This window comes from Balaenoptera borealis (genome assembly GCF_965194805.1).
Source record: "Balaenoptera borealis genome assembly, chromosome: 4".
Classification (NCBI taxonomy): Eukaryota; Metazoa; Chordata; class Mammalia; order Artiodactyla; family Balaenopteridae; genus Balaenoptera; species Balaenoptera borealis.
This window is the reverse complement of record NC_138861.1, coordinates 636,376-651,018: the sequence shown is the minus strand read 5'-3', so window position 1 is coordinate 651,018 and position 14,643 is coordinate 636,376. Positions and strand designations below refer to the sequence as shown.

Below are 14,643 nucleotides of genomic sequence, written 5' to 3'. Positions count from 1 at the left end.
TGGGTCTTCGTTCCTGTGCATGGGCTTTCTCTAGTTGCGGCGAGCGGGGGCTACTCTTCGTTGCAGTGCACAGGCTTCTCATTGTGGTGGCTTCTCTTGTTGCGGAGCACAGGCTCTAGGCACACGGGCTTCAGTAGTTGTGGGACCCGGGCTTAGTTGCTCCACAGCATGTGGGATCTTCCTGGACTAGGGATCGAACCCATGTCCCCTGCACTGGGAGGCGGATTCTTAACCACTGTGCCACCAGGGAAGCCCCAAAAGGTATTTTTAATGTAAGGCAGCAGAGTGAAAGGGGACACATAGTTATGTCAGACCTGGAAAAAACTGAGGATTAAGAAGCTTTCCTGGGGGTGCCCAGACCCCTTTCCTGGGGTGTTCACTCCCAAAGCCACTGTCTTCTGTTGGCTTCTTGCTAATTCCTACTGTGGTGAGAAGGAAGAAGTGGTACCCGAGTGAATTAACTTGAGTTGCCTTTGATTTTCTGAAAGGGAGAGTTTATTTTAATAAAAAGATTATTAACGGCCAGAAAGGATTCCAGGCAAGCAACTACATGCAGTTGATAATCACATTTTTGTGGCTGGACCTGGGGGAGGGGGGATCACGGTCCAAAGCCCCTCAGGGTTCATAAGGTACTCACTCTCCTACTGCTGCTGGGCGGGAACTGGCCTAAAGCTCCTCACTCCCGGCAAATAATTCTGTTCATACCCTGTAAGCCTGAAGGCTGCAGGAAGAACAAGCCTGTGGGCCTGCACTCAGGGGAGAGAGAAATAGATGAACTAGGTCAGACACTTCCAAACTGTTTGAGAGAAACAAAAGAAGCAAATGTGAGTCAGGATAGCCAAAAAATCACTCCAATGCCAAATGAGTCAACTAATCTATGGGTGGCTAAATTGGTTCATCTAAAGACCTAAAACTTGCCAAAAGATTTTCTTGTATCAAGATGGAGAGCTCCAACCAAAACTGCTGCACAGGCACCTAACGAATATTTACTGAAAACATCTAGATGGCCTAGAGACTAAAAACCAGTGAAATTATTGATATTTTAGAAAGAAAAGCAACTGTTTCTACAAATATGCAGAAAAGTAATAAACTGTAATGTTTAAGAAGAGTTGCTTGGGTAAATATTTATAATTAAGTGGTATAAAAATCAATGATACAAAAGTTATACATCCTAGCAAATAAAAGGAAAGCTAAGCAACTTCCTGGAAAATCTAACATTCATAATGGAAATAACAATTTGAGTGATCACTTACTTCTTTAGTCCAATATTAATTTTAAAAGTTTTTTAAAATAATGCCTTAACACAAGATCATTTTATAAGCCATAGTTACATGAGATTTGAGGACCAAACCTTGTGAAGCTACGTCTCCTTCTACATTCTCAAGAACGACATAAAAGTATCTTGGACATGTTATTTTATACCGGGATAGCTAGTAGCGGGGACTTAAAGGGGCTTTTTATATTCATACACTATGAAACACCACACCAAGCATAAGTACTTTCTATTTGTGTTGGGTCTCAAAGAGAGAAAAATAAAATTCTTATTTTCTCTGTCATACATTAGAAAAAAGATCCTACAGCACAAGAAAAAACAGAATACCCATCTATTCATTACAAATTTCTATTAAATAAACTTCAGCTACTTAAGTTTCCTGATACATTTAAAAACATACAAGTGGGTCTGTTTTATACGAGAAGTTTAATTACTGCACCAATAATTATTCTAGAATTTTTCCTACTACTTTATGTCTACAGGCTTTATGTAAAGAGCCTACTGTTTTGACATGAAAAGTATAGCTTATTTATTTTAACTGTGTGCCTCTTATTTTTCTGTTGGGTCATAGATCCCTTTAGATATCTGAGGACTCTGGATTGTCTCCCTAAAAATGCAGAGACTCAAACGTTTAAATACAATTTCAGGATCCCCGGAAGCAAAGCACAGACCGAGCTGTGTAATAACTGAACAGAGAGCACAGACTACACGGGCAAACTCCACCAAAAGCATAACACTGTTAACATGGCTTTTTGACAAATTAAGATTTGCTTCGAAATTTTAGACATCATATTTCTGTTAATTGTTGTTATTATTGATTTTTGTCACTCTTCATAATATAGTACCTGAAATGACAACTCCCAAAGAAAACAAAAAAACACCGCCGTTTTAGGAAAAGCAACGGATTAGTCCCACACTAGGAACCAAGGTATAAAAATCTACATCCATCACTGAAGGCTCTAGCGCTTATCCACGTGTGGTCAGAGGGTCAACGATGTTCCTCCCAAGAGCAGTTCTAGTTGGGAGGTAAGCATTTGATGAAATCACTATCACAGGACTGACCCTGGTATGTTATAAATCAAGCTCTAATTTAAAACTGTATATACGACCTGTTCTACTTAAAATTCCAGGGGGTTTCAGTGTGATGGAAACCAAGACGCCCGAGTCACAATTAAGTGACACGTTCAACCTTCTGGCTTACTTCAGAAGATACACACTGTTCACCAAGTGCACAATGAAGGCGCGACCCTGGGAAACGAGGGAGCTAAGGAAAGACGCACGGGATGCATAACCCGAAATCACATGACCACTTGCAGCGGAGGGCCCACACAAGTGCCGCCGCGAGGCTGCTCGGCCCACCCAGGACAGGCTGCGGGCACCGGCCCGACGCCCACCGCTCCCCAGGGCGCCGCGGTCACAGTGGGCATCGGATCCCCAAGCAGTAATTAACACGCGCGCGCACACACACAGACGCACAGACACGCGCGCGCGCGCACACGAACACACGCACAGGCACACGCGCGCGCGCACACACAAACACGCACGCGCGCACACGCACGCGCAAACATGCACAGACGCGCGCGCGCGCGCACAAACACACGCACAGGCACACACGCACGCGCAAACATGCACAGACGCACGCGCGCGCGCGCACAAACACACGCACGCGCGCACACGCACACTCCCCGGCGGAGCCCGGCGGCCCCCCTGGAAGTTCGCGGCGGCCCCGCTGAGCGATCCCGGGGTCGCAGCCGCCCGGCCCCCAGGAGCGCGAACCGCTCAACGCGCAGCGCGGCCGGACGAGGCTGCGGTGACGCCGGCGCGGCCTCGCTCCCCGCGGGCCCTCCGCCCTCGGCCGCCGCGGGGCCCCGGCGCGCGGAGCTGCCCCCGGCGTGGGAACCGGGCCCGGCCCCGGGAGCGCAGGAAGGCTTCCTGGGGGGCACGCGAGGGCCCGGACGGGGGGCCGCGGAGAGGGCCGCCCCCGGAGCCCGGGCCGGCGAGGGCGCGCGGCGACCACTTACTCGGGGGCGTCCCGACCTCGGGCTGCGTTTCCGGCTCGCCGGCAGCTCCGGGGCGCGCCTCGCAGCTCCGCGCCGCCCGCGCAGGAGGAGAGTGGGCGGCGGGCGGCAGAGGGGGGCCCGGCGGCGGCACCTGCCGGTCCCTGCACCGCTGTCCCCACCGCCGGCGGCCGCCGCGCTTCTCCCCGGCTGCCGCTCAACAGGCGGGGCGGGCGCGGCGCGCAGCGAACCCGGTTCCCGCGCGGCGCCCACGCTCAGGCAGCCCCGGCCCCGGGCTCCGCTCTCTCTCCCGCTCTCCCTCCCTCTCTCCTCCCCCCGCTCAGCCCCAAGGATCCCTCGCAGCGCCTCTCCCTGCGGTCTTCTCGGAACCCCTCCCCTTCCCTGCACCAAAAGGCTGAGAAAGAAAGCGGCGGCTGGAACGCACCATGGTGAGGTTACGCCGGGCCCCGGTGCGCTCGCGGCGCGCCCTCCCCGCGAGTGTCGGCCGCCTGGGGCCGGGGGGCTCCCGCGCGGCTCCCTGCTCTCCGCGCGGACTCTAGCAGCCGAAGTGCAGGGAAGCTGCACCGAAACGTGCCCCTGGAAAGCCAGCTCGGGGCTGAGTGTCTCCCACTGCGACCATTCTAGCGCAGGGGGACGGAGTCCTCCAGCCGCCCCGTCGCCTGCCCAGCAGCTCCTGTGTGGAGACGGCGACCAGGGAACAGGGACAAAGGAAGAGAAAGGAGAAGGCGGGAGGGAACGCAAGGAAAATTTGGCCGACTTAAAAAACAACGTTTTCCACTATGCACTGGGCCGGAAGAGCCTCGGGTCTCCGTAGTTAGAAACTCCAGCATTTCTGCTGGGAAACTGATGTCTCTGCGTGGATGGTTTTCGTGCCCTGGTTCTCAGGTTAAAGCCGATCTGCTCCTTTGCAAATGCAGTTCTATGGCTGCAGATCATTTACATCTTTCCAGTAAGGTCCTGATTCTGCTTGGCTCGGTACATTTAGTTCTGTTTGTTGGGTGTGCAGTGTGTGTGAGTGTGTGTGTGTGTATTCCAGAACAGAAGAAAAAGTTCTCATATAAATGTTTTGAGTCACCTTTCCGACCTCAAAAAAGCTCATTATGCTGTTTAATTTTGAATTCATAATTAATCATGATTATTATGCGATCTTTCTTCAAACCCAGGAACTCTGAGATACATTGTTCGTGGTTATCTCCAATTCGTATATTTCTCCCTAAACTTACCCACATAATCTCTCCATTTTAGACTCATCTCGCAGCCTTGACAACTATGCTGTCCTCAAGGCAAACATCAGTCAGAATAAACATACATTTAAATAAGAAAAAAGACATTTAAATAAGAAAAAAAGGCATTTAACTAAAATTTGCCTTAGTATCGGGCAACTGGTCTAGAACTGTAAGTGTGCATTTTTTGGCTCTGCCGTCTCTGAAACCATCTGTTTCTCTACACCCGATGCATGATAATCTCTTAGGTCAAAAGGGCTTTTGTCTTCAGAGAATTTAAGTCCTAGGGGGAAACAAATAAGTAAGAAGTACCCAGTATCGCATAATTGAAAGAGGATTTCATCGTATTTTACGAAAGATAAAGCTAAAGATTTGAAAGCTCAGAGGAAACGCAGATACCTTCTGACAGGAGACTATTTCATATCAGGACCGCAGTGGAGTCAGGCCTTCCAGCACAGATCATATCTGGGAAAAGATAAAATAGAGGAAGTGTTGGTCTTCTGTGTTTTCCCCGCAGAGGCAAACTTGTGAGCAAAGGCTTGGAGGTGGGAAGGCAGGGCCCTGATGTTCATAAAGGGGGTGGCGATCACAAGGGTCGGAAAGGCCATCATTATCAAGTCTGCAAGTAACACACGCTGGAGGGGGTGTGGAGAGAAGGGGACACTCCTCCACTGTTGGTGGGAATATAAACTGGTGCAGCCACTGTGGAGAACAGTGTGGAGGTTCCTTGAAAAACTAAAAATATTGATAGAACTCCCATATGATCCAGCAGTTCCACTCCTGAGCATGTATCCGGAGTGAACTGTAATTCGAAAAGATACATGCACCCCTATGTTCGCAGCACTATTTATAGTAGCCAAGACGTTGAAGCAACTTAAATGTCCATCAATGGATGAATGGATAATGAAGATGTGGTGCATGTACACAGTGGAATACTACTCAGCCGTCAAAAAGAATTAAATAATGGCATTTGCAGCAACAGTGGATGGACCTAGAGATTATCATACTAAGAGTAAGTCAGAAAGAAAAAGACAAATACCATGTGATATCACTTATATATGGAATCTAAAATATGACACAAATGAACTTATCTATGAAAGAGAAACAGACTCACAGACATAGAGAATAGATTAGTGGCTGCCAAGGGGGAGGAGAGTGGGGGAGGGATGAATTGGGAGTTTGGGATTAGCAGATGCAAACTATTATATATAGGATGGATAAACAACAAGGTCCTACTGTACAGCACAGGGAACTATATTCAATATCCTGTGATAAACCATCATGGAAAAGAATATAAAAAAGAATGTATATGTATGTATATAACTGAATCACTTTTCTATATAGCAGAAATTAACACAACATTGTAAACCAACTATACTTCAATAAAATAAATTTAAAAGGGAGTCATTTGCAAAGTACACCAAAAAAAGTATAGGCAGATGAGGTAGAAAGGTAAGTTGAGTCCAGACGGCCTCATTTGCCCGCCTTCTAGTTGTCATGCATTGCAGCTTCATATAAAACCTGTTTTTTTGTTTTTTGTTTTCCTCTACTGTCATTACTCTTGTCAACATACCCTTCATCCTGGATCATGACTTGCTTGACCCATTCATTCTTGCCTTTACCAGCCTCAAATTCTAAGGCACACAGACTCCTTGGTAAGGACTACATTTAACCTCAGTACTTTCTACCAGGACCTACCCAGTTTCACCAAGGGTAGCTCTCAGGTAGAGAGTGTCTTGTGCAGGCAATTCCTCAGAGACATAGTGGGTTCAGTTCCAGGCCGCCAAAATAAAGCACATATCACAGTAAAGCGAGTCACACAAATTTTTTGTTCCTAGTGCATATAAAAGTTATGTTTACACTACACTGTAGTCTATGAAGTATGCAATAGCATTATGTCTAAAAAACAATGTATCTGCCTTGACTAAAAAAATACTTTGTTGCTAAAAAATCCTAACCATCAATGAGCCTTCAGCGAGTCTTAGTAGTAAGTCAAAGATCACTGATCACAGGTCACCATAACAAAATACAATAATAATGAAAACGTTTGAAATATTGTGAGAATTACCAAAATGTGACACAGAGGCATGAAGTGAGCAAATGCTGTGGGAAAAACGGCACAGATAGACTTGTTCGATGCAGGGTTGTCACAAACCTTCAATCTGTAAAAAAACGCAATAAAGGGAAGCGTACTAAAAAGAGGTCTGCCTGTGGTCCTCCCCCATTCTGTATAGGGTGTGTGGGAAAAGCAACCGACCTGCGGTACAGGAACCACCAAAGCGTGATTGTGAGAGACATTCTCTAATCTGGATGACTGATATGCCCTGAAAAATTACTAAGAGTTCCTTGATGTTGGGAAGTAGTCTTTCCAGCCTAAGTGCTTAGCAAAGAACATGCATCTCAGTAGGGACTCGGTAAAATCATTGAATGGATGAATGAACACCTGAATATTTCATCACCTTTGAGATCTGTTCTGTCTTACAGATGATGTATAGGTTAAAACCTACTTGCCTCCACTTTATTGAGAATAGGAAAGTTGTCATGACAACTTCATCAAAATGTTAACAAGGACAAGTATTCAGTTGAAAGTGACTTTCCATGACTTTGTCTCTCAGGCAGAAAAGCTCAAGTTTTTCTTCCCAAGATGCTTTGTTTTTCCTGTATGCACAATTGGCAACAGCACACAAGCATTCAACTGTGTATTCTTTTCACATTTGCAGATGACAATGGCAATCAGAGGTGCGATCTAACTCCTTGCTACTCAGAGTGTGGCCTGTGTATCTGCAGCAACTCCATGACCTGTGATCTTGTCAGAAATACAGGCCTCAGGCCTCACCCCAAACCTACCGAATCAGAACTTTTATTTAACAAAATCCTGGGTAACTCGTATGCATATTACAGTTTTGGAAGCACTGGTCTGCAGTCGGCTCACTAAGTATACTCCACCTGGAAATGGGTTTTATGAATCTGTTTAAACCTGGGGATTTTTAGAGCAAGCCTCTTTCTTTTTTTCTGGGATTTTATTACCATATCAGTTCAAATCAACTAATGCGACTAATGGATTCATCTTTTTGGCTTCTTGGTCTAGTTCATAAACAAAAACCACAAGTTCACAAACCAAAGGAATTTAGAGAGAAAAGGGAGAGGGTGGGAGGGAAGAAATGTGAGGAAATTGTACGCTAGCGTACATGTACTTTTAAAAAATATGTCAGAGGTAGAACTTCTCTTTACTTTTTAGCAAACAAACCATTGACCGTACTGTTTATCACATCACGGTAACTTGTCAAACTTCATTATCTTTGTTTTTCTCTTTATTATTCTTTTTTCCTCCTTAAGGTCATTTACTTTCAATTTGTTTGAAACGCACCTAGTTAGATGTCTTTTGCCCTGGTAACCTGTGATCAATCATTGGGACCACATTAGCATCCCACGTTTCTTTTGGAATGTGAGGTTTTAATTCAGGAAAGCAGAATGCAGGAGGTCGGAGCCCCTAAATTTCTGGTCCTGATATACACGTTCACGAAGCAACGTGGGCTTTAAGAGATTCCAGTGGGGACGGAAATAGAGTTCATTATATTTTCTCAAAACAGATGGTGTTTATCAGCGTTCAGTAGGGTGGTTGGCAGAATAATGCCCTCACACCCTCCACCCCGGCCCCAGGATGCCGTGTCCCGATCCCTGAAACCTGTGAATAGCTTATGTTTCGTGGCACATGGCGAGGGGCAGTTAAGTTTGCACACAGAATTAGGATTGTAACCGATGGACCTTGAGGTGGGAAGATTACCCCAGATTACCCGTGTGGGCCCAAACACGGGGTCCTTATAAGTGAAAGATGGAGGCAAGAAAGTCCGGGTCCGAGGCAGAGAGAGTCACAGGGATGCAGTGTGAGGAAGACTTGCTCAGCAATTGCTGGCTTGAGGGTGGAGAGGGGTGAGTAGCTAGGGATGCGCGCAGCCTCTGGACAGGGTGAGGCTGGAAAGCCCTTCTCGATGAGCCTCCAGAGGACAGGCAGCCACGTGAGCACTTTGCATCTGGTCCAGCGAGACCCGCTTCAGACCTCTGACTCCCAGAAATGTGAAGCAATACACGTGCGTTGTTTTAAGTAACTAGATTTGGGCATTTGTTACAGCAGCGATAGGCAATTAATACCGATTTTGGTCCTGGGAAGTGGGGTGTTGCTCTAAAAAATACCTTAAACTGTGAAAGTAGCTTTGGAGGGGGCAGGCTGGAAGAATCTTGGGGAGCATGATTTGTTAGGAAGCCTAGGTTGCTTTGCGTGTACTGTTAGTAGACGTGCGGCCGTTCACTCTGCTCTCAACGAGTCAGAAGCACGGCAGAGAAAACCCCCATCACCTTAGAGAATCCCTGACAGGTCACAAATGGTCAGCTGGCAGAAGCAGGGATGGTAAAAGCACTGCCAGTGAAGGCACAGCTGGAAATGAACCCGTTATTGGAAAACGGGGGAAAGGAGATCCTTATACAGTGGCAGGAACTCAGCAGAATTGTAGTCCGCAGGTATGCGGGAACGAGGAATACTTAGACATTCACCAGAGGCAAGTTCTAAGCAATGTGTTGAAGACACAGGCTGGTTTCCTCTTGCCGCTTATTGTAAAAGGTGAAAGGAGAGAGAGAGCTTGAAGGAAGAGATAGGAAGCAGAAAGGAGCCGGGACTTGGTGATTTGGGAAATCCTCAGCTTCTCTGGATGCTTAAGCATGCTGCGCCACCCTTTTCTGGGTAAACATAACGTCCTTGTGCTTTGGCGATCCTGAGAGGTTTTGTTAATTCTCATATTTGAAAAATCTGTTAAATATATTGACTCAACAGATCCCCATATTTTAATTTGATGTCCTAGAGTAATAATTATAGTGACTCTTTTGGCCCTGATATCATTACATAACCCTGGTATTCATAAATTGTTTGTGCTTCAAAAGGAGGCCAAGGGGCTTCCCTGGTGACGCAGTGGTTAAGAATCTGCCTGCCAGTGCAGGGGACACGGGTTCAAGCCCTGGTCCGGGAAGATCCCACATGCCATGGAGCAACTAAGCCTGTGCACCACAACTACTGAGCCTGCACTCTAGAGCCCGCAAGCCACAACTACTGAGCCCGTGTCCACAACTACTGAACCTGTGAGCCACAACTACTGAAGCCCGCATGCCACAACTACTGAGCCCCATGAGCCACAACTACTGAGCCCACAAGCCACAACTACTGAAGCCTGTGTGCCACAACTACTGAGCCTGCATGCCACAACTACTGAAGCCCATGAACCACAACTACTGAGCCCACGTGCCTAAAGCCCTTGCTCCACAACAAGAGAAGCCACCGCGATGAGAAGCCCGCACACCACGACGAAGACCTAACGCAGCCAAAAATAAATAAACAAAAATAAAAAAAAAAGGAGGCCAAAATGGTATCCTATAGATCTCAATATATTTAATGCTGCTTTTAAAGTGCTTCCCCCATAGGAATAACTTACAACTGCATTGACTAGAGGAAATTGAAAGGAAAGCATAAGTTCACAAACAGTGACATGAAAAGTTCCGAAGATGAATGGGTTAATGGATACTGCAAAATAAAGATCTGACAAACTAGTTCAAAGGTATTTATTGAGTGTAACCATGTTTACTCTATCCAGTAAAAGATATTTCACACGAGCAAAACTGACAAGTTTAAAAAAAGCAGTTCAGCCACACAAAGATATGTTTTCTGTAAAGAGAGAAGAAAAAAAAAGAGTCCACAGCTAAGGTTAAGCTCTCATTCTAACTTAGTTTAAAAATACACGTAGTTTTCAATGTTGCTTTTTCTTCCCCTGCATCTTGCTCTTGCAAGACTTCTAGGCTTTCCAAAATTGATCATATGAAGACAGATTCTGTTTTCTGAGTCCTCGACTTTACTCTTTCTTAAATAGAAAAACTAAACTAGCTGCCAACAAAGAAGTTATCTGAGTTATTTATAATAACTCCAAATTGGAAACAACTCAAATATCCAGCAACTAATGACTGGCTGAGCAAATTACGGTACGTCCATGCAATGAAATAGAACTCAGCAGAGGAAAAGAAGAAACTACCAACCCACACAGCAACGCAGATGAATCTCAGAAACATTGTGCTGAGGGAAAAAAAAACCAGACACAGAAGAGTACATATGGCATGTTTCCATTTACATGAAATTCTGGAAAGGGTAAGACCAATCTGGTAGTGACAGAGGGCAGACCCCTGGTTGCCTGGACCCAGGGTGGGGAATTGCTGCTAAAGGGACAGAAGGGACTTTCTTGGTGCTGGGAATGTTCCACAACATGACTGTGGTAGGGGCGCTGAGGGTGGGTGCATTTATCGAAATTCATCGAATTTTACACCTAAAATGGGTATGTTTTATCGTATGTACGTGTATCTCAATAAAGTTGGCTTTAAAACGAGAGCTGAAAACAACATCAACAACAAGCAAAGTTATTAAGAGAAGGATGAATGAATTCCTTTCTGGGGTTCTAAAATGTTAATTGTCAGGAAAGAACCATAGTAGTTCGCACTGCAAGATGTAGTTGTGTATCAGACCCTGTTCCAAGCACGGTATGTGTTGGGTCACTCCTTTCCTCCAGTAATCCTTTGAGGTGAGCACTGTCACTGTATCTGCTTTACATGCAAGAAAATGGAGGTATAGGGAGATTAAGCAATTTCCCCCAAATCACACAGCTAGCAAGCAGCAAAAGCAGGGCTCAAACTCAGGTGGCCTGGTTCGGAACCCTGGGTGTGAATGAGTCTGGTCAGTCATTCTGCAAAGGGCTCACTAATTATGCAAAACAAAAAGCCCCCCTCAGGCTGATTAAATCAGATTCTTTGGGTACTGGCAGGTCCCAGGAACCTGCATTTTAACAAGTGTCTGTAGATCATTCTGATATTTGAGGGTCATGATCAGAAACACTAACTATTTCTTGGTCGTAAAGCTGTCTTAGTGAAGAAGTCCCTGGGCGGGGACACATTCCCAACACCGTTATGCAATAGGATTTTCAACATTGGCACTTCAAACTGTTTATATACTCCTTTAAGTTCCTTGTCTGACTTGTTTAAGCTACATGTGAGCAGTGGAGAACATGAGTTTCAATAGCTTGATTTCCTAATGGCAAGGTTAACTAAATCGTAGTAATGCATTTCCATTTATTTATGCATTTATAGAATGAAAGAGAGGGAGAGACTGAGGCAGAGAGAGAGGGAAGGAAGGAAGGAAGGAAGCGGGGGAAGGAAGATTCCTGAAGCAGGTAGGCAAAGCATTGGAAGTATATTCATAAAGCTGCTTATAAAAGAAAATATTAAGGAAATCACACTCGGGTAACCTTATCCCAATTCTTCAAATGTCATAAAGCTTGACAGGTCCCTGCTTCCCTTCATGGCAAAGCATATTAGAAAATAAGCATCAATTACGTGTATGCCTTTTACAAAGAGCTGAAAATCCCTTAGCACCTGCCACGTCTGGTCAGTGGACTTGGAAGTAACCCCAGAGCTCCTGCAGGTGAAGCTCCCAAACATCTTCCTTGCCAGGATGTGAGTCTCCTATTTCAGGGGGGGTCCTGCATTCGCTGAATTGAAGCAGAGTTAAAAAAAAATCACAGCCTTAAAAGAATATCACTTTTAGAAGAATGCATTTAATCCAAATGAGGAGAGTTTTTATATTTGAATACAAATATGGGAAAGTCTATGAGCCCTTAAGTTTTAAGAGAAACATTCCAAAGCCACACGACCTACTGACCTATGGGAAAGAGCCAGCTGTGTAGAAAGACATGTTTGCAACTTTTCAGATACCGGTGAAAGGAATGAAAAGTATACTCTAGTCAATAAAGTGCCCTCTCTCCTTTCAAATATTGTAACACATAAACATTTTTCTGCTTCCAATATAATATTGCATAATTTAAGGCTGCAAAATACGGTATGAGAACAATAATATGCCTGTCACTGAGCAGTCCCCTGGGAGGAAGGCCTGATAATTTCCACTGTTCACTTGCCCTGGTGATGTGTTGTACTAGTGAGCCGATGAATCTGTGCCAGAAACATCTAACCAAAGGGTGCCACTGTCGCTTTTGTTTTTCCCTTTACTTCCAAAGACAAGACGTTTCTTTTGATCCTTGCTCATAAGTGTTGCAGGTTTGCTTCTCCTTCTGGCAAACACGAAGCATGTAGACCTCAAAACTGCCAAGGACACTAAGATACTCTTAAGGGATCACCTTGCCAGACGGGGCCCAAAGGCATGTCCTGAGCCCTGGTTCAAGACAAGAAACTGACTCAAGTTTCCATGTAAAGAGAAGTCTGCTTTGACATAAAGGAAAGGCGAATTGTGCAGAGGCAGACTTGTTGAAATCTCACTTTCTGAAAATGACAGTTATGGGTGCTTCTCTTCTATTTATAAAATACTGTGTTTAAACGGTCGACAATATGACCTAGGGGAAGTAGTGTCTTACCAAACTCTTCTTCCTTTCCAGAGCATCTACTTTGGTCTGATTATAAAAGTGATGCAAGTGATAAAAGGGGCTTCCCTTTGCAGCACCTCAGGAGATGTACAGAGAACCACCACCCCCCACCCCCACCCCCGGTACAGAACACCTGGCAGTGCTGGATACAATTTGAGCACGATTTTAGGGCTTAAGCAGGCCGGATGTCCAGAAGGGGTAACAAGCTGCAGCAAGGAATAAAGAGAAAAAAAGGCTTCACTGGTAGGAAGCAGAGTAGCTGGAATTCCTCGGCTGTCATCACCTGTAGCTGCTGGACAGAGGACTGGGCCAGTGGAAGCAGATACAAGGGGACAAGACAGAACCAGCGGGAGCAGGAAATGATACCACAATAGAAATCCTGCAGGCGTGTTTTGTCTCTTCAGTGTTGACTCAGAATGGGGAGAACACAATCTCTCCCAAGTATTCCTGATCTGAAGCCTGCAGATGCACGGTTTTGGCTCAGAAACGCATAGACATTCCGTGGCTTGAAACTCCGCAGGCGGAACCCTGAGTTTAAAGTGGTCCTGTGTTGGGAGCACCGCAGGAGCCTGGCAGAAGCAAACACAAATTCTCACCAGAAGAAAATAACGTTCCCTCAGAATCACTCATTCATTAAAATATTTTTATTGAATACCAGTAGCACAGCAGGCACTGTTCTAGAAACTGGGAACTTAGTGTGTAAAACAAAGACTTTTGTTGTCATGGTGCTTCCACTATGACGGACAACTAAAAATATGAACAAACGAAACTATAGGACATCGGATGGTGGTATGGGGTGTGAGAAAAATAAAGCAGAGAAGGATGATGGGCCGGGAGTGGGAAGGTGGGAGGGGAGGGAGTTAACCGACTCTCTAACCAATAAGTCGTGGATGTTGTTTTAATATCTCAGTCTTATTATGACCCCTGTGTCAGATTGTTTTTCTGCAGGAAAACAGACATCACTTGACCCTTGATGCATTTTAAACAGAGCTGTTGGGAGGCCTTGGCGAGGAGTGTAGAGATGGAAGGAAGATGTCAGTGACGCCAGATGCCTGCTCCTTCTCTCTGCCGTCTAAGCCTCAGTGAAATCACAGGCCGGTCTCAGCCCTGTTGGTGAAGGATTCTGGGAACCGTAGTTTCCATGCTCCCTGCTTGTGTTGCGGAAGAGCCCATAGCAAGGGGCGGGGCTGATGCCCAGGTGGTGACAGACCATCTGGCATAAGAGCCAAGCTTGAAAACACTATTGCAAGTACTGCACAAGTATGTTTTTGGCCAATTCCCAAATACAATATATTTTTTATAGGATATTAAATTTCCTCATCTAAGTTGTAAATAAAGCCACCAGTTTTGAGTTAATTAAATAGAAGTTTGGCCACAGAGAGACGGGATTAGGAAAAGAGCAGGTTGGAGAAGAACACTGTGCGGAGGTGGCTGAGAGGAAAGGCAGCTCTGCCAGGGGGCGTCCCCTTATGGGCTGCTGGTAGGTGAAGAAATCTCAAGGTATCAAGGGTGATAGAAACATTAGTTCAGTTGATTACATTTCATATTAATTAATTAAGTTCACACATTTAAACATTTATTCTAACATTTCATGAGACCAACTAATGCCATTTAATACTAATGCTTTAATTAATTAACAAATTAATTCTTATTTCACTTGATTCAATAATATT

The 14,643-nt window shown here is 45.4% G+C and overlaps 1 protein-coding gene across 3 annotated transcripts in view; it reads right to left on the bottom strand.

The window, feature by feature from the left end:
* Nucleotides 1–9,640, bottom strand: part of GUCY1A1 (guanylate cyclase 1 soluble subunit alpha 1) — a 64,925-nt gene extending 55,285 nt beyond the window's left edge. The window contains exon 1 of one of the 3 annotated variants that reach the window (XM_082391334.1): nucleotides 3,716–9,640. Coding sequence is in view for 1 of the 3 variants with exons in the window: in XM_082391335.1 (XP_082247461.1) it covers nucleotides 3,716–3,718 (3 nt within the window). In the remaining 2 variants the exon portion in view is untranslated. Of the gene's footprint in view, nucleotides 1–3,294; nucleotides 3,676–3,715 lie in introns of those variants that run through there. The other 2 variants (XM_082391335.1, XM_082391333.1) reach the window with 2 other exon arrangements.
* Between the last annotated feature and the right edge of the window lie 5,003 nt (nucleotides 9,641–14,643).